The sequence below is a fragment of the Bipolaris victoriae genome (assembly GCF_000527765.1).
Source record: "Bipolaris victoriae FI3 unplaced genomic scaffold scaffold_15, whole genome shotgun sequence".
Lineage (NCBI taxonomy): Eukaryota > Fungi > Ascomycota > Dothideomycetes > Pleosporales > Pleosporaceae > Bipolaris > Bipolaris victoriae.
In genome coordinates, this window is record NW_014575377.1 from 232748 (window position 1) to 251285 (window position 18538).

General features: G+C 52.1%; 8 protein-coding genes across 8 annotated transcripts; 4 read left to right on the plus strand and 4 right to left on the minus strand.

Annotated features, from left to right (window-relative positions):
• Positions 1 to 1370: 1370 nt before the first annotated feature.
• Positions 1371 to 2573, plus strand: COCVIDRAFT_13280 (hypothetical protein; the record flags this gene model as incomplete). The annotated part of the gene is made up of 3 exons (XM_014704368.1): positions 1371 to 1581; positions 1670 to 1791; positions 1848 to 2573. 3 exons carry the CDS (start codon positions 1371 to 1373, stop codon positions 2571 to 2573), a joined length of 1059 nt encoding a protein of 352 aa, XP_014559854.1.
• Positions 2574 to 2799: 226 nt separating this feature from the next.
• Positions 2800 to 3305, plus strand: COCVIDRAFT_13281 (hypothetical protein; the record flags this gene model as incomplete). The annotated part of the gene is made up of 2 exons (XM_014704369.1): positions 2800 to 3154; positions 3214 to 3305. The coding sequence occupies 2 exons, from the start codon at positions 2800 to 2802 to the stop codon at positions 3303 to 3305; spliced, it is 447 nt and encodes a 148-aa protein (XP_014559855.1).
• A 1092-nt stretch (positions 3306 to 4397) lies between these two features.
• On the plus strand, positions 4398 to 5286 carry COCVIDRAFT_90532 (hypothetical protein; the record flags this gene model as incomplete). Its single annotated transcript, XM_014704472.1, has 3 exons — positions 4398 to 4519; positions 4579 to 5080; positions 5143 to 5286. 3 exons carry the CDS (start codon positions 4398 to 4400, stop codon positions 5284 to 5286), a joined length of 768 nt encoding a protein of 255 aa, XP_014559958.1.
• A 2640-nt stretch (positions 5287 to 7926) lies between these two features.
• On the minus strand, positions 7927 to 9981 carry COCVIDRAFT_90698 (hypothetical protein; the record flags this gene model as incomplete). Its single annotated transcript, XM_014704473.1, has 2 exons — positions 7927 to 9562; positions 9614 to 9981. 2 exons carry the CDS (start codon positions 9979 to 9981, stop codon positions 7927 to 7929), a joined length of 2004 nt encoding a protein of 667 aa, XP_014559959.1.
• An 817-nt stretch (positions 9982 to 10798) lies between these two features.
• On the plus strand, positions 10799 to 11704 carry COCVIDRAFT_23891 (hypothetical protein; the record flags this gene model as incomplete). Its single annotated transcript, XM_014704393.1, has 4 exons — positions 10799 to 10981; positions 11180 to 11253; positions 11316 to 11497; positions 11568 to 11704. The coding sequence occupies 4 exons, from the start codon at positions 10799 to 10801 to the stop codon at positions 11702 to 11704; spliced, it is 576 nt and encodes a 191-aa protein (XP_014559879.1).
• Positions 11705 to 11866: 162 nt separating this feature from the next.
• Positions 11867 to 12510, minus strand: COCVIDRAFT_13285 (hypothetical protein; the record flags this gene model as incomplete). The annotated part of the gene is made up of 2 exons (XM_014704370.1): positions 11867 to 12229; positions 12325 to 12510. 2 exons carry the CDS (start codon positions 12508 to 12510, stop codon positions 11867 to 11869), a joined length of 549 nt encoding a protein of 182 aa, XP_014559856.1.
• Positions 12511 to 13585: 1075 nt separating this feature from the next.
• Positions 13586 to 15197, minus strand: COCVIDRAFT_90411 (hypothetical protein; the record flags this gene model as incomplete). The annotated part of the gene is made up of 4 exons (XM_014704474.1): positions 13586 to 14004; positions 14067 to 14777; positions 14891 to 14970; positions 15151 to 15197. 4 exons carry the CDS (start codon positions 15195 to 15197, stop codon positions 13586 to 13588), a joined length of 1257 nt encoding a protein of 418 aa, XP_014559960.1.
• Positions 15198 to 16333: 1136 nt separating this feature from the next.
• On the minus strand, positions 16334 to 18216 carry COCVIDRAFT_90737 (hypothetical protein; the record flags this gene model as incomplete). Its single annotated transcript, XM_014704475.1, has 4 exons — positions 16334 to 16766; positions 16839 to 17226; positions 17311 to 18023; positions 18119 to 18216. The coding sequence occupies 4 exons, from the start codon at positions 18214 to 18216 to the stop codon at positions 16334 to 16336; spliced, it is 1632 nt and encodes a 543-aa protein (XP_014559961.1).
• Positions 18217 to 18538: the final 322 nt, after the last annotated feature.

Sequence of the window (18538 nt, forward strand, 5' to 3'; positions counted from 1 at the left end):
ATGCGAAACCGACACCGGGAGCGGCCCGCTGGTCGGGCTTGTTGCTTCGTCACCGCCCCTTGTTATCGCTGGGTGTCTTGCTTATGTAGTGTGGATGTGTGTGTGCATCTGTGGTTGGCCTTTGTTATTTACCGCTCTTTTACGATGACTTCCGTTGCTTGTGGTTGGTTTTTTTTCAACGCTTTTCTTTGCTTTGTGATTTGCAAAAAAAAACCCCGTTTTGTTGGTACCCCCACTTGGTTTACCTTGGTTGATGCAGACTTGGTTCAAACTGAAAAATATCGGAACTGTAGCAGGTGCTGGGAATAAACTTGCCGCTCACCCTCATGTGCTTGTAAGGATGAGGGCCCGATTGGGGGGTGGGTTGCAATAGGTAATCGGAGAATGGGGAATGTGCCGTAGTGTGCATTCTCCATCCGTCAGACGGATTGTGGCGGCTATCTTGATAGGCTTTTCGGCAGCGTTGGTGGGAGGTTGCTGCAGTGATAGGCGCTTGTCTATTCGCTTGCTTCAACAAACACTACCAAGGTCATGATTGCGACCGGTGTATATGCCAGCATCCGGATAGGATCGGCGGCGAGATCTGCCGTAGGAGCGTGTCTGGACTTGCGGAGAATTATAGCTGGTCAGAGGCGTTGTAAGCTGAGGGTGTGGTGAGGACGTTGCTTTGGTGCGGGGCAACTTGACGCCAATATGCTCAACAAAACACTTCAAACGACAACCTTCCTCTTTTTGCAGAGTATGGCCATGGGCAGCGAAAATCCGGGGAGCAAGCACTTTTTTAGGACGCGAGGTTGATCATTCCGGGCCGAGACAAGTTGATGGGATTCGCACTTGGTGATGAGGGTGCCAAAACGGATAAGTTGGTGCAAAACGGCCGCGGGTATGACGGCGTGGAGGCGTACCCGCTTCTCGGGACAATGATGCACGTCGGTGTGACTAACCTGGTTGCAGATTGAACGGACTGGGCAGCACGACATGATGCTAATAAATGCACTGGTGAGTTCGCATGTAAGCGGGCCGGGGGGTCTTGGTGTGTTCAGATCCATCGTGGGAAGTGGATTGATTGATTTTGTCTTTGCAAACTCTATGTGTGCGTAAGTACACTAGGTGCAAGCGAGGAGCGAAGTTGAGAGGATGCAAGTACAAGCAATGGGGTGAGAGTGCTCCGAAATGTTGCTTAGTGTGCATCTTTGTCGTGTTCTTTTTTTTTTGTTGAATTGTTTTGCTACATGTGGTATGCTAGGCGCTCAGCTGAGGAAATGCATGTAATTGAATGTTAATGGGCAAATCAGGGCGTTGCCCGCTTGGAAATAGACATGGCAACAGACATGGCAAGAGAGGGCAACATGTGAAAGCAGCTGACGTGGATGTGGAGACGCAGCGCGGAGCAAATTGTTCCAGAACTTGAGGCACGGTCTCGCAGAGGGAAGTTTCGCAGTATTCGCCCGGGTAAAGACACGACAGAGGCCAGACGATTGGGGGCTTGTGTGGTGCTGGGCAGGCGAGGCGGTACGTGGCTTGCACTCAATCGCCGTGCCGCAGCAGAGATGAGTATAGATGACAGAAGTGGAGCCAGGGGTATGTCATTTCGAGGCGACCGGTGTAGATGATAGAGGCAGATGATATGATTGTGATTCTGCATGCTGTTGTGCTATGCCTGGCAAAGGGGCAGTAGCCGGAAGCGCTTGGCAAGGCGACGTTCTCGACTCTGTCGACGGCCAGGGCGGATGCATGACACAGCGGGCCATGTCGTCACCAGCGCAAGCACAAGCAGCAGCGACAGCAAGAGTGCCGGGCGGAGATGAGCGAGGCTGATGCAGACGCTGTGCTGTACCTGTCTCAAGGTCGCACACGCCTCATGGTGGTCTGGCGGCGGCGATGGGGATGAGCCTGGCGATGAGGGGGGCGCGTATAATGCCCTTGGGCGGTTCCTGATGGCCGGCAAGGAAGAGTGGCCGATGTGCAGTTGGCCATGGGCCTGGTTTTGTCATGACTGCGCAGCGACAGTGACGGCGACGGCTGGTCTGCCGATGCCACGGTCCAAGGGCTGCTTGTTATGGCGCCGCTATGGCAGCGCACCCGCAGTTCCGGCAGTGCAGAGGCTTTTGGACTTGGAGGGTGACGGTGACGGTGACGGTGACGGAGCAGCAGAGGGTGCCAATCAAGAGGGAGCGGGCGGCAGTGTGAGAGGGAGTGTCAGTGCCAATGCCAGTGCCAGTGCCAGTGCCAGTGACAGTGACAGTGCCGTCAGTCAGTCCGTCAATCAATCAATCAGTCAGTCAGTCAGTCAGTCCGTCAGTCAGCCGGGTGGTGTGCGCCGTGGCCAGCTCACACCTGCAGCGCAAATGGAGGTGAGACGGACGGGCGCTGTGTGGGCGGGCGAGTCAGGGCACGTCAGAGGCCGACAAGACACCACGTCCGTCCGTCCACGTCCCCTGGCACCCAGGCTAATTCTGACCGTCCACGTTTTCTGGCGGTGCCCACTTCTTCGACATGCACGCGCTAGCTCCAAACCGCCAGCGACGTCGAGTGGGGAGCTCCGGGCTGCTGATGCAGCTGGCGTCGACTAGGGTGCCTGGGCCGACCAGAGGCGTCACTATACATTCGGTACCATGGGGTGAAGCGCGTCTAGGCAGTTCCGACCACATTATTATACTACCCGACCTGCTCGCAACGCTGTCCGTCATTCTTCACCTCCAGTCTACTCAATCAACATCTATATCAACATACACACACACACACACATACACACACCAATCCAACCTCTACTACAACACACACACATTACCCCTCGCCATGTCTACCCACCCACGCTACTACTACTCGCTGCCCACCGAGGCGCCCCAACGCTCCCGATCGGGAAGCCGACGACCTCCTCTGACGCCATCAACCGTCTCTTCTCCCTGTCTTACTACTCTGGTTCCCACCACCTCTCGCCGCGACTCTGCTACTTCGGGAAGCCCAATCAAGGCCTCCATTCTCCTCGCAAAGGTCGCCTCTTCGCCCACCACTCCTCGCGGCGAAACCCCTCCAGGAAGTCCAATGCTCTCGCCAAGATCCAGGCTCAACTCGGAACCATCCTACCCTTCCGACAGGCCTGCCATGTCACGGACCGAGAGTGATCGCTACGTCAGGCAATACAGACAGCAGGGTAAGCACATCTCACCAATGCCTCTCTATCCCCCAACACGACACTAACATTACTTCTAGATGGCTACATCAGCTTCCCAGACTTTGAGAAGTTCTGCCAGACTGAAAGCCCATATGCCCAGCAAGAACAGCAGACCGACGTCAAGGCTTGAGCGTACGGCCCGCTGGGGTTCAGGATGTCATGTAGCGAAGACTCCCTTCGACATGCGCCAGGACCTCCCAAATCCCATTACCACCCAATTCACCAGGCCATCCCCCACTTCTCTTCCCAGGAGCAGCGCACCTTGCCTGCATCCGAGGCTACAGAGCGTCAGCAATGTACAGCCTATTGAGCGATCTGACCCAGCCCCCTGCTGAGTCGGCGCTGGAGCCACTACGCTACCTCCACGATGATTTGTGCGCAGGCAGGTCAAGTCAGACTGTCAGCCCTGTGCGACGTGGAGGTGCGTGGCGGCACGTTACGTGGGGTGGAAGGAAGCGGCCTGTCCAGGTGTCTGATGACTACACGCACAGCCACTGCGCTGTTGCTTTTGGTCATATCACCGCAGTGCACGTGTTCGAGTCGGTACGATGCTAAAGGAGGCGCATGAGCACAGCTCCCTTAGGTTGAGGGGCCAGGCACGTGAGGCGTTTTCCAGCCCGTACCAAGCCCACTCCCATATTAGAAGTATACTAGATGTAATAACATGACAATACCAATGCATTATCACACTACCCATACTTTTCACATGTTGTTCCGTGATTCAAGTTGTGCTGGTGATTCCATCGCCCCCGCCATCGCCACATGCTGAGGCCCGGACTCGCTCCTCTGCTGCACACGCGCATCGCACCTTATCAGCAAACAATGGACTGCACGCCGCGGGTGTTTAACACCTATGTTACTTGTGCCTCAATGATAAGGTCAATCCGTGCATGTCCAGCCTATAGATAGCAAAACGTCGCGCAGCACCCAAACCCTTCAGAACCAATACAAAGAGACAAGATGCTGGCTTCTTCTGCCTACCAAACATCGCCCTATATTTCCCACATATTGATCTGCTAGATTGCTGTCCAGCCAGGCACTTTGCATTGCAGTCAAAGTGGTACATGTGCGGATCGCCGTGGCCTTGTGTGGTCTTGGCGCACGTGATGCGCTACTGGGCTCGCTTAGATTTTCAACACCACATTGGCGTTGGATTCTCGCTCTTCGACATCGACGACGACAACCCACCACATCTCGACGCCCGACAACAAGACTCGCAATCATGGCTGTCGGCAAGAACAAGCGTCTTTCAAAGGGAAAGAAGGGTCTCAAGAAGAAGACCGACACCTTCGCTAAGAAGGACTGGTACAACATCAAGGCCCCAGGAACTTTCGCGGTCCGAGAGTAAGACTTCCCGCTGCCACACACACGGGGAATCAATGCTTACTCTACGTTCTTCGCAGTGTTGGAAAGACCCTCGTCAACCGTACCACTGGTCTCAAGAACGCAAACGATGCTCTGAAGGGCCGGATATTCGAGGTCTCGCTCGCCGATCTCCAGAAGGATGAGGACCACGCCTTCCGCAAGGTCAAGCTTCGCGTCGACGAGGTCCAGGGCAAGAACTGCCTGACCAACTTCCACGGTCTCGACTTCACCTCCGACAAGCTCCGCTCCCTCGTCCGCAAGTGGCAATCCCTCATCGAGGCCAACGTCGTCGTCAAGACCACCGATGACTACCTCATCCGCCTCTTCTGCATTGCCTTCACCAAGCGACGACCAAACCAGGTCAAGAAGACCACATACGCTCAAACTTCGCAGATCAGGGCTATCCGCAAGAAGATGATGGAGATCATGACCCGCGACGCCAGCGCATGCACCCTCGCTCAGCTCACCCAGAAGCTCATCCCCGAGGTCATTGGTCGTGAGATTGAGAAGGCCACCCAGGGCATCTACCCCCTCCAGAACGTACGTGCTTGCTAGGATCGCCATGTGCAATGACAAGAAAAAAAGGCTAACACAAGACACAGGTCCACGTCCGAAAGGTCAAGCTCCTCAAGGCACCCAAGTTCGACCTTGGTGCTCTCCTTGGTCTCCACGGCGAGTCGAGCCAGGACGACTCTGGCCAGAAGGTTGAGCGTGAGTTCAAGGAGACTGTCCTTGATCAGGTTTAAGGGTATCAATGGATAGCCAAGGGGTTCTGGGTCTTTTCAACTTTCTGCGGCATGATATCGGCATTCCAAAGGTGTTTGTGTTTACAAATAAAAGATAAACATGACCCTTCATGCGAGTCCGCGGCAGTGATGGCGTGCATGGGGTACGATCCGCATCTGGTGTTATCAGGTCGTGCGGGAAAAGTATCATGGAAATGACATTGACGAGTTCCAATTTCATGCACCTTTAGTGCACTAGTCATCCTGTCGCATTTTGTGCTGTGAACGCATGGCTTTTCCAGGCCTTGAATCGAATGTCGTGTGTGGTCTGTGTTGACAGCACTGGCCAGTGCACCCTGAATATGCAAATAGTCGCACAATCAATGAAGCGCGGTACAAAAAGATTAATCTTCCGACACAAACAAAGTGCACTGAACTGAATATGTTTTTGCGATTCATGTGTAAAAAATGTTATCTAGCGGTCAGTCAAAAACCAAATGCAACGGGCACCTTCAATGCAGGGACATGACAACTGATTCCCACAACTGTCACAATTGCTACCACACTTGCGCCACGATGCCACCAGCAAAAAAGTTGCCTTCCGCCAGAATTGAACTGACGACCTCGTCATTACTAGTGACGCGCTCTACCACTGAGCTAGGAAGGCTTGATACCGAAGCTGTAGTGCTTCTCGATGGGGAAATATCACTTTGAGGCTTTTATAAAGTTTATGTTCTACACGGCTCGAGGCTTCCTGGGCCGTTCAGCTCGCGTACTCAACAAGTCATGTGTAAAGAGACCGACTATCCTCGGGAAAATATCCCAACTGAGGCCATCCATCCCCCCTGACCGCCTTTCAACTCACCACGTGACATGTATCCACACATACACACCGACGCCCGAGGCTCCGGATTACTTACACAAAGTCTTAATCTAGATCTTTTTTCACAAACCAAGCTTGCATTGCATATCACCAAGGTACCTGTATCCCCCCAGTCTCTTTACTGCTTCCCCCCCCATCATTCTTCATAGTAATAGTTAAAAAAAACCACCAATAAACCCCCTCATTCTTACCGGACCCGTCATCAGCCCATATGTCGTGATTGCGTCTTTTATTTCTCTCCTACTCTCCCCGTCTCATCCGTCTCCAAAACATCCTGACCTTGTCAGAAAAAAACTCACCAAAAGTAGCATGTATACACGTATGTACCCAACAGCCTCAAAAGTGCCACCTGACCAACGCGCCTCTCTCGCCCGGCCACCTCCGACATTTCCCTTTCAGCTAATGCTAACAAAACTGGTGATTTAAACCTAACCCATGTTTCCCTCCCCCCGCCCCCGAAAAACAACGCGACCCGCTCGGCTTCTAGACTCTGTGGAACGCGAGAGACCGACAAGAAAACACTCCGATCGTTGCCCGTTCTCCATAGGTTGGGGGTGTGTGCGCACACGCGCTTTTGGGGGGACGGGACGCCTTGGCCTCCTCACCGGCGCGTCTAAGCGTCGCTATGTTCCGTTTTTTTGTGTCCTGTTGCGTTATGCCTTGGTTTCGCGGGGAAACGGGAATGAGGGCACAGGGGGGGGGGATGCTGCGGCATATCATATGCAGACGCGCGCGCGTGTGTGTCTGATTTGCGGAGAGGGAGAAAGAGAACGAGAGAGAGAGAGGGGAAGAGATAGTTGCTAGGACATGGTTTCGATGTGTGTACTTACTTTGGTTGTTTAGTTGCAGGGGTGTTGCTTGTTTTGGGCGTTTTTCTTTCCTCGTTTCTTTTTGCACAGCCCGACGTCCGGTAATGGAGTAATGTGGAGGTCATGGTTTTTGATGGGGTGGAATGCGTGGTTGCCCTTCTAGTGTCGATCGGCAAATGGGCGGGTTTTTTCTTGTAAGTAAGAGAAGTATGCATCCACCACCCCCTCCACACATACACACACCCCTGCCCTGCCCTATACCCGCTTTCCCCTTGTTGGTTTTCACCGCTACTTTGGTTGGGTGATGTGCGGCCGACGTCAGCGGCCGAGATGTACATGTGCATTTCATGTACAATGTACGTATGTGTATATGTACATTGATGGAACCACATGGCTCGTACTACCCCCCTTGTTTTTAATGTGGGAATAATCGTGATGCCAGATACACTCTACAGGGAGATAGATAGGGTTGCGGATCGAGATCGAGGTTTGGGCATCGTGGCTCTCTTCGTGTGGACGCACCTCGGGCACTTGGGGAAACGGGTACGAGTGCCTAGGTTACAAGACTATTGTGATGTGGCAGATACACACCCAGCTACAAGTACGATCGCTGACTTGGCACAAAGTTCGATAGCAAAAGATAGTTTATTGATTTTCTCGTCTTGATTCGTGTCGAGGACGTTTTTTTTGGAGGTTACGAGTTCAAAGGCATTGGCATCGACGATGGTGATCACGGAACTTGACACGCTCCAATGCTTGTATGCCTAGACGTGTGTATGGCGTACCTCTGGATCACGGTCCGACCGTCAGCATTCGCCATCTAGAAAATCACCGATATGCATGCGTTTTTTGACACGCGGTGACACCTGTTACACTTGAAACTCGTACTATTCGCGTAATTGTATACAAGGTATCTCCTAGTCCGGCAACGGGCGATAGCCCGCTTCGCTCAAGTCTCAGAATGGTTCGCTAGCCAATGCGTCCAACAATCTTACTTGTAGGTAAACCTTCCCTCTTACGGATCCTTACCCTGACATCAGCCTTCGGAACCTTGATGCTTGCTCCATCAACGGCCGTCGGAAGCGCCCATTTTGCGTCCTTTCTCTTTGCATTCTCTCTCGCTCTGTTGGCCTCCTCTCGTGCCGCCTTTTCCTCGCCGGAAAGCGCGGCTGCGCCAATTGATGCTTCATTCCCTGCTTCCTGCATTTGGTCAAAGAAGCTCTTCTTTGGCGCCGGGGCAATCTCCCATAGCTGCATGATACCAGCAACCAACGGGATGATAAGTGCAGTCTTGTACGATTCTGACAGGTCGTTCGGAGCAACAATAGAACATGAAACCGGGGCATTGAGGAAGCGGTCCGACTTATAGGTTTGTGGAGCAGGATTCGATACTGGCGATGAATTGATCATAGATTGAGAAAGGCCGATGTCAACAAACGTCCCCGCTTCTAGCTCCCATTCCTCCTCTTTGCCGGTCCGTACAGCATCCTCTTCTTTCAGCGTAATGGGCTGTTTGATCTTGTACGCGCTGACAGAGCAGCTGTACATACGGCGAGCCTCGTTGATACACGAGCGAAGATAAGGTGAAAAGGTCGTAGTGAGAACTTGATTGGCTGATCCAAAACGTATCTCTGGTGGTGCCGGGAATGCGGGATGAATTGATGGCGGTTGGAAAGCCTGGGCCCAGATTCTAGTCTCTTTCTTGATCCTCCCGAGGGGCAGGCTTTCCAAAGTCTTCGGCTCTTGCGCTTTCGACGATGAGTATACATGTAGTAGCGTCCAGAAAACAAGCGGTACAACTTCTGAGACTATATCGTGGACAATGTGGAGAGCAATCGAAGCTCGAAGTTCCATTGGAAGACCATGCTTGGAGAATACTTGATTGAGTTTCATTAGAGGTGTTACTGTATCAGCATCTGTATCTTCCTCGCCGCTCACACTCTCGTCATCAGCCGGCACCCGCTTTACTGGTGGGTTGGTAAGGTCCCCAAAGTGATTTGCAAAATTCTGTATCAATCTCTTCTGGGCCAAGGCTGATCCTGGTAGGCCTTGAATGGGCGATAACCGTGGTAAACCAAGAGCGAGTGCCCAAAAGCGTTCGTTGAGAGCAGCCAAGTCCGTAGGAAGTAGTTGATAGGATTCAGTGAAATGAGTTCCCACAATCGGCGGCAGAATGGCGTTGCAACAAAACTCATTGACAAGCATGAACAGATTGCACTCGACCTCCGATGTACCGTCTGTGAGTTCCATGTTCGAGACACGTTCCCATTGCATCTGGTCGACAATGCTTGAATTGAAAGTAACGAGGTCCGGAAGGGATTCGGATAAGAGACTCAGTGACGTTTTGATAAGGTTCTCCTTAGTCGGTCCTCCATACAGTTCTGTTTTGACAACTTGATTGATTTCCGGTAATATCTCAAGATAGTGGCTTTCCATTACTGAAGGTAGCTTGAATGCGTTGCGAAGAACGGCGGTTAGGTTGTTGTCCGGGTTTTCCAGGTTCTGCCAATTCTTGTAGATCTGAGCGAGTAAAGTTTCTGAAAGCAGTACGTTATGTTGAGTTCCTGCGGCCTTGTACGCAATCACATTTGCGGTTGATGATTCTCTGCAAATGGTTAAGTACATATACCATAGTATAAGAAATATTCGCGCTTACCTCACGCTCCTTAACCACTCCTCGCCACTAAGCGCGATACTCCAGAGGTTTCTGAACCCTGGGATCCAGTATGGAAGCGATTGTACCCGTCTCTTCCCATCTTTAGTCTTAACTTCGTTACTTGAGGCCGAAAAGAATCTGGTAGGCAAAAGGAAAAGGACTGCTGAGATGGCGAATTGAGGTAGAAGATCGAACCAGGAAAAGTCTTCGGGTATGAGATTTTCAAGTGTCTGTAAAAAGCCAAAGTACCATGCAATAGCCAGTGCGATCGGACTGAAGAGCGTGACATAACATGCTGGCAGAAATAAAGCTCTTATTATGCCATTGGAGGCATGCACTGCCAGAAACAACGTCTTGAGAGAACCCATTCTGGCGGTGACGAAGCGGCAGTGTACAGTGTAATTTTCGGTGAAGAGATCCAGGAAACGGAAAATGCCCAGCTCCGCTATGCGCCGTGATAAGGATCAGCTGTTGTGGGTGTCGTGATTGTCGCTGGGAAGACGGAATGACGGTGAAAAGCTCAGCCTCAAGCCATGAGGCTCTTTTCGCTTCGGCGATTATACACGTCTTTCTAAGCTGGAAATGGGTAATTTCGAGGACACCAGGTGTCTATGCAGGTACATAGCAGGGTGTGATTGATGCGGCTGAGGGTAATGGTTTGTCGGCCACGGTTACATTTGAGGCACAGGATCCCTGTTCAGCTCGCTTACTAGTACAAGTGAGAAGCTAATCATAGAACCCCTCGGTCTTATCAACATGACTGCAAGACTGACTCTGTAATCAGAACATCGTGTGAGGAACACATCTCTTAGATTGTACGTACCTCCGTGACGCTAAAAAAAAACCAAAGTGGCAGTGTTGGTGGATTACGCCCTTTACTACAGAATACAGGCTAATGTTACCGCTTCGTGGGCTTGACGCCAAAACTGCGCCCTTTACACCTGCACATCTGCTAATTCCGCCATTGTAGTCATTTCGAAATTTTCAAGACGCTGATTAACAATCAGCGGAATAAGAGTCCGAGAACAAGGTATATCAAAACACATGATTTGCGGTTTCAATGCTTGATTGTTAACACTCAGCACACAGCAAGACTGAAAAAAAAACCCCCCTATCATAAATTCATCACCGCACAAGATAAGCGCCAATCCACAATTGAGATATCCAAAAAAAAAAAATCCAAAAATGGCCTCCGCATCAGTTCCCAAACATCTCAACTTCATAACCGGCAACAAAAACAAGCTCGCCGAAGTCCAAGCCATCCTCGACGGCGTCATTGAGCTGCGAAACCAGAATGTCGATCTAGTCGAGATCCAAGGCACAGTCGAAGAAGTGACGAGAGATAAGGCGCGACGAGCCGCTGAAGCAGTAAGTTCTTCGATAATTACACATACTCTAACTTGAAGACCCACAGAAAAGTGGGAGAGGAGCATATATGTCTCAACCCAGCAACATCCAAGCATGAGTCTTGTTTCTTCTTCTTCTTCTTCTTCTTCTTCTTCTTCTTCTTCTTCTTCTTCTTCTTCTTCTTCTTCTTCAGAACGTACTAACTCCCTCACCCCCCAGGTAAAAGGCCCCGTCCTAGTCGAAGACACCTGCCTCTGCTTCCCTGCCATGAACGACCTTCCCGGCCCCTACATGTACGTCTTCTTCCCCTTCCCCTCCCCCTTCCCTGCTCTTTCTCTTAACCTAACCATCACAGCAAATGGTTCATGCTCTCCCTCGGCCCCCTAAACCTCCACAAACTCCTCGCAGGCTTCGACGATAAATCCGCCCAGGCAGTCTGCACCTTTGGGTACTGCGAGGGACCAGGCCACGAAGCGATTTTGTTCCAGGGAAGGACGGATGGAAAGTTGGTTGAGAGTCGGGGATCTACTGTTTTTGGTACGTTTTTCTCTCTCTCTCTCTTTTTTTTACTTCCTTCAAGTGATTTTTGCTAATAAAGTGGATGTAGGTTGGGATTCATGCTTCGAGTACGAAGGCAAGACGTATGCGGAGATGGATAAGAGCGAGAAGAACAAGATTAGCCACAGGGGTAAGGCGCTGGAGAAATTGAAGGAGTGGTTGGCGAGTAAGACGGAGTCAGCTTGAGCTTATACTACACTCCACCTAGCAGGAGAGCAAGCACCATCTAGAATCTCCAATACCCCAAAAGAAAAAGAGAAAACAAAAAAAAACTCATAATCGTTACAATGGTATCATACACATCCCCCCCTCCCCCTTGCCGTTATTTCATTTCACCCCTTCTCCTCATTACTCCTTCTCCTCTCCCTCCTTCACATTATCCCTCCTCCACTGCTCAACCCACCCCTCACACCTCTCCAAATTGCCCTCAACATCCTTCGCACTCTCACTCCTCAGCTCCACCACAATCTCCTCTCGATACGCCTCTCTCGCCTCCTCCAGCAACACCTGCATAATCTCACTATCCATATTCTCCTCTAGCTTCTTGCCCGTGTAGCCGCGTGCGGTAAGGCGGTCGTATAAGATAGACGAGTCGCACCGCAGTACGACGACGAGATCGATCCAGCGTTCGGGGAAGAGGTCGCAGGCGTGCCAGTCGAGGATGTAGCCGCCGGTTGAGTGTAAGGGGAGGGATTCGAGGTAGTCGAGGAGCTTTTTGCGAGTGAGGGTTAGAAATTACATCTCGCGTTGGAAAAAAAGGGATGTGTTAGGATGTAAGAGGAGAGAGAGAGAGGAAATAAGCATACCTTGTCTTCATCTACAATCCAACTCCCCGTCTCCTCATCTTTGCCCTCGTGGAACCCCTCATCTTTCACAATTTGATTCACAGATAAATGCTTCAGCCCCGTTGCTTGCGCCAGTTGCTCTGCGTGCGTCGTCTTGCCTACACCCGGTGTACCCGTTATTACAATGTTGGGATTTGTGCGCCCCATTGTTCCTTCTTTTCTGGTTCAACGTTTCGCGGCTTCGGAATGCTCTCTCTCTCTAGTACCGTATGCGCCTGGAGCAAAATACCGGTCCTTTTCTTCTTCTCTCGTCTCGTGTGGGAGTTTTTTTGGCCAATTGTTACCGTAGGCGAACAATTAAAAAGGTAACAGAAGTATCTGCTATGTAGCGGAGGTCGCGTTACAAACAAAAAGTTGGTCGTTGTGTAAACCACAGGCTGCCTAGAATTATTTTTCCCAAGAACTTTCCCCCCCGCCGCCCTCCATTTCCCGAACTTCACCCGGTTGGCCCCCCACTGTGCCGCTAACTTTACCCCGCGCTACGTATTCATTCCGCACACAATAACGGTCCCAAAAGAATGAGTAGGAAAATATGCAGCCAGTCTCCAACGCCGCTGGCCTGCAATTAGTAGTTCAACAGGAAAAAAGTCAAAGCATGCAGGGTCGTTGTCACAAGACATTTTTTACAATCAACTCCGATGGTGTGCCTTTCAAATCAACGCCCACTCGCATCATACACAATTACGGTTCTATTCGCTCTGATACGTCACAATGAACATCCCCCACGCACAAACATCACACGGTCCAACCATGGGGCTTCAAACTTTTTCTTTTCATTTACTCATGACACGCATTCGAGCCTGATTACGCCATTCTACTGCCATCGTAAAACATCAAGGCCCCTTTGCAATCCCAAGGAAAATACATGCAGCAAAACCCCACCTAGACAACGCCGTTTATGCTAAGCGATCGTTGGTTGTGGGCCATGAACCTGATAAAAGGGGATGTGTGTAGAAAGGGTGGGAGGTCTAGAATACTTGGTGATATGGCTAGTTCGTGGTAACCCCAATCAACCATTGCCCCTGCGCTCTCTTGATGCAAGTATTACGCCAGGTAAGAAGTCATGGAAAAGTGGTGTTGGATATAAAGATTCGTGGAAACGTCGTGGCAAGCCGAGATCGCCATGGACCCATGCTGTAGCAGTCCAAGATGAATATTCCGCCCTGAACGACTCGGGAGATTACGCTCTTGGTAATGTGAGATGTGGTGCAGGCTGATGCATTTAGCTCTGCTTGCACTCGGCAGCCTCCTGCTTGGGTTTTGTGCCGTCGTTCTGCAAGTGTGTGTTAGTGGTGTTTTGATATATCGAATCGCTGTCAATGCCTACCTCGTCGTCAGACTCCTCTTCCTCCTCGCGGTCATCGCTGAGCTCATCCTCATCCTCGTCGTCCTCGTCTTCAAATTCGCCCTCGTCAAAGTCTTCAATGTTCTCGTACTGAAGAGCCTCGCCGGTGAACCAGTCAATAGCGCGGGGAATGAGCTTCTCCTTGATGTCCTCACCAAGCTGGTAGTCGAGCTCGAGACGCTCCTCGATGTCGGAGGTGGCGTCATCATCGTCCTGTGGGGGCTTGGGTGGGTCGAAGAAGTTGAAGAACGACTCTGTAGGCACAGTCTTCTTAACGACGCGCGTCTGCTTGGTGTCTGCAAAGAATCATATTAGCGTCTTGTCGTGCGACAAAAAGAACATCATCAGAAAAACTTACTCTTGTTCCTCTGCTTCTTGCTCTCGACACGGACAGTCAAGTCCTTGCCAGCCTTCCACTCAATCTTGTCACCCTCGGCGTGGTCGTAGATGAAGTCACCACCGTAGCCGTTCTCCTCCTGGTAGTAGTAGGTTTTGGTGATGGTCTTGTTGGTGAAGAAGTCATTGTCCTCAAACTCAAAGATGAGGCGGAAACCAGGGCGGTCAAGGTACTCCATGCGAATGTCTGTGAGGTGCTTGAGGGCAGCCTCATCGCGGTCTGTGATCATCTCGGCGAGTGAGATCTGGTTCTTCATGGCGCTCAGCCAGAACTCGGGAATACCCTTGACGTCCTTGCCCTCGTCCTTGTTGAGCTCAGCCTCGGGCTGGTCCTCATCCTCATCGTCCTCTTGCTGCTGCTCGCCAATCTTGACGTGCTCTTCTGAGGGCTCCTCGGCGCCGTTGACAATCTTCTGGCGCGTCTGGTACAGGGGTGTGAACTTGGCAAAGTACTTCTTCTCGAGCTGGAGCACCTCTTCCTGGAACTCAGCCTCGAGCTTCGAGTGCTCCTTCTGGACGCCCTTGAGGCCGGCCACGCGGCGGCGAACCGAGGCGGGAAGCGACTCAATGTAGCCGCTGGAGCGGCCGACGAGCGAGCCGAGCTTGTTCTGCATCATGGCGACGAGGGCGGGGTTGGCAGCAAAAAGTCCAGCGGCAGTGCGCTCCATGTCCTCTGTGAAACAAGAAAAAAAAGTCAGATTGGCGGTCAGGGCGTGCGACAAACAGGGCAGGGCGGGGTTGGAGGGGCAGTAGCAACAACAAGGATTTTTCCTTCTCGCGACGTACCTTCTTTGATGGTGCCAACACCGGGCTGCTGGGCGCGCGACGATATCGGGGCGGCATTTGCAGGCGTGTTTTGGGGGGTGCTGGTCGGGCGGACGTTAGACTGAGGGACGTCCATGTTGGATGATGTATGGAGGGGGAGTGGAGGGGGGAAACGAGGCGAGGGGCTGGTTGGAGTTTGTGATGGAGGGATAGTGGAGGAAGGAGACGAAAAGCTCGGGGGACGTCGGGCAGAAAAAAAAATCGAGTCAAAAACTACTTACGGAGCGGTAATGGCATCCATCTTCTTATTGCGGATCGGCTCAGACATCTTGGCGAATGAGTGGTGTGGATGCAAGAGTGGCGAAGCGAAGTGGTTGGGGAGAGATGGAAATGTTTCGGCGGTTGAGTCGAGGCAAGGGTTGTTTTCTAGGGACGAGCCTAGTTGCGCCTAGTGTGAAAATACAAGGGATCGAGGGCGAGCCGGGGGGGATGCGTGGATGAGCGCGTACGAGAGAGAGTGCAACGACGAGCAACAGCAACAATCAAGCTGGCTTTCTTCAAGGCGGCCGCTGGGAATTGGAAAGAAAGAAAGCTTGTGGCGCGCAGGCCAGCCGGGCCCCCGATGGTTTTGTACCCTGACCGTCTTTTCCCAGGCCCGGCGTGGCGTGGCACGCGCAACGGACGACTCAAGGCCCTCTTCCCTCTCTGGCCACAGACGGCCTCAGTCTTGCGTGCAGCTTGTGCCCAGTAGCCTCTACCGCCTCCCATTGCCCTGCAACCCGCTCCCGCACTGTCACCGCGCTGCTGCATCCATGCGTGGCCGACCTTGGCCGCCGATGCGGATAACTGCGAGCAGATGCTGTAGCCGTAGTCGAGCAACTGCAACCTGGAGACGGCACACTTATGCCATGCGCCCCCCTCCCCATCTCCACCCACCTAGATAGAGATTAGGAAAAAAAAGGCCCTTTGACCTCAACGAAAACCCTCGCCAGCTGCCCGACCTGATTCATCCACGTTGCACTGCTCGTCAGAGCAGGGACCCTCAGCATCATCATCATGACCATGTCACCATTCTCGATCGATACACATCGTCACATACACGTATGTGCCGACGATGACTACACCTTCTATCCCTCCCGATGCCCGGAACTGTACCACCGACAGAGCCACACCTGTCTTCTAGAACAAAGCGGGCCACTAGAAAATCTTAGAGCAAAATCTCTCCTGGGCCCCGATCCCGCCTAGCGCGTCAGCTCGCATTTTGCCTTCATCGCTGATGCCTTTGCTGGGGCGAGGGTTCGAGGAAAACGGAGGTAGTTCGGATAATGTATGGTATGTATTGTACAGATTGCGACCCTTGATGCTTGCACACGGAGGCGGCAAAGAAGAAGAAGAAAAAAAGTTTTGTGTGCCTTTAGTGTTGGAGCCATATTATGCCACACATGGATGGCTGCTCTCCCTCTCCTACATCTTTCCCTGGATCCTGCCCAATCTGAAAGTGGCCACTACCGCGAGACATGCCGAACACGCTCCAATGAACAAACAGACAGCAATACCGTTGGGTCCATCCGTGCTGTGATGCTCCTCTGGCGGCGCCTCACTCAGCTCGGGACTCTTGCCCGGTTCCAGGATGGAGAAGACGACCCAAGAAATGGCGGTGCCCATGAATTGCGGCAGTGTCGTGTACAGGTTCATGATGCCCAGATACCGCCCTGAGCTTGCTCCTCCTCTACCCGATCCAGCACCTGCTCCGTCCGCCTTTTCCAGCTTATCCTGCGCCTCGGAGAGGTCAATCGAGGCCCGCTTCGAATGTGTCGAGTGCGCCGTAGCCATGTTTAGGCGGTTGATTTCTACGCCCATCAATGCCCATGGCGCCCATGAAGCAACTGCCCATGACCTTTAATCATTTTAATGCAACGTCAGCTCACAATTCATCACAGAAAAAAATCCAGGAAAAGGATGTGCTTACACGCCACAGAGAGTAATGATGATAGTCGCGTGTTTTATGGAAGTCACAAAAGGCGCCATACTCATACTGCACGCAAAGATGCAGTGTGCAACGACCCATGCCGTTAGCAGACTTGGCTTGCGTTTTTCCCAGGGTCCCGCGTCAAACTTGCGTTTGGACGAGGGTGAGAAGCCGGGGCCCTTTTCGCTATGCTCGGGGTTCTCGACGAAGAAGGGCAGCAGGACAGACGTTATGAATGTCACGATTGAGAAGGAAACAAGAGCCGTCGAGCCGATTCTCCCGACTTTGCCCGTCATGTCGCCGGCTGCTTTAATTTCTGGCGGCGCATCGTACCGTAGGTAGACTTCGCCGACCCATGTGGTGCTATAGAAGAGAAAAGGAAACCAGCCTGTTCGAATTTTTGTTAACTTGTGTCACTATTCCACCGAATTTGGAACTCAAGAAGAAAGAGAAGAAGAAGAAAAAAACGTACCGATCCAAGCCCAAAACTGTACTGTACAGATGGCTTGTATACTTCTTGGTAAATTGAGCGCAGTATGCGCAATTGTTCCAACCACCTGCTTGATATCCAAAGCCTTTGCCATACCATCGTTCACCAACACTCTCTCCGTGACTGCCCAGCTTGTCGTAGCAACAGTAATACACAAAGTCAGCGCCGCAACACCCGTCAGCTGCTTGAACTGCGTATCACCTAGCATGGGACCGAAAATTGCCCTGAGATCCGCAGCTCCAGCCGCATATCCCACCATCTTGCCTACTGCCACCATCCTGCTCGCCCAGCTACTCCCCATCTGCTGTTTTTCAATTGGCAGCGTATCCACAATCAAGCCTCTACAGCTCCCCTGCACCGCATTGATGGCAAAGTCAATTCCGTAAATGCTAAACACAGCCACGTATACGTTTGCGCTCTTTGCCGCCGCCTCGTCCTTGATAAAGTACCGCACGACTTCTTTTGTCCAGCCCAGCAGCAGCAAAAACATGGATACCAGTATCGTTCCGAAAAACATGTACGGGCGCCGCCGGCCCCAGCGCGAGGTAGATCGGTCGGCGACGACGCCCACAACGGGCTGCATGATGAGACCCGACAGTGGACCGGCGACCCATACGAGGGAGATTTTGGACTTTGTGAGGCCGAGCTCGAGGAGGTAGGGCGTGCAGTATGTCATTTCTACGTTCCACGTGAACCTTGAAAACCCCAGGCGTTAGTTTGGTATTCGTATTTAAGAGCAAATTGGAGGACAATTGGTGACACAAAAAAAAAGTCCCTTAGTCAAACGTACTGAAGTCCAATGAGTGACGCAGTTAGCAGTGCCATGCGTATACCCTCAGTTGGGCCCTTTACTGAGGGTGTCCCCCGCCATTGCGCAACAGATGGCATCTTTCTTTTCCCCTTAGTTTTCTTTGCCCGTCTACCGTGATTCTTTCTCTCCTTCTAGCTCCCTTCCCACGTATGGAAAAGGAAGAGAAAAAAAGGAAAGACGGCGTGGGGTGTGGGGGGGAAGAGCGGGACTCGGTCGCGTGCGTCTGACGTGTGCAGCCCCAAGGTTCTCTCTCTGCGTGTCTCTGGCTGTCTACGGAAACGTGGGAAGGCGCATTGGGCGGTTCGTGTGTATGTACTCTGTCCTACTACCGTTCGATTGGGTCTAACGCAGGGAAATCTCAGGTTGCCAAATAAAAGATTGTGGGAAACCAGAGAAGAA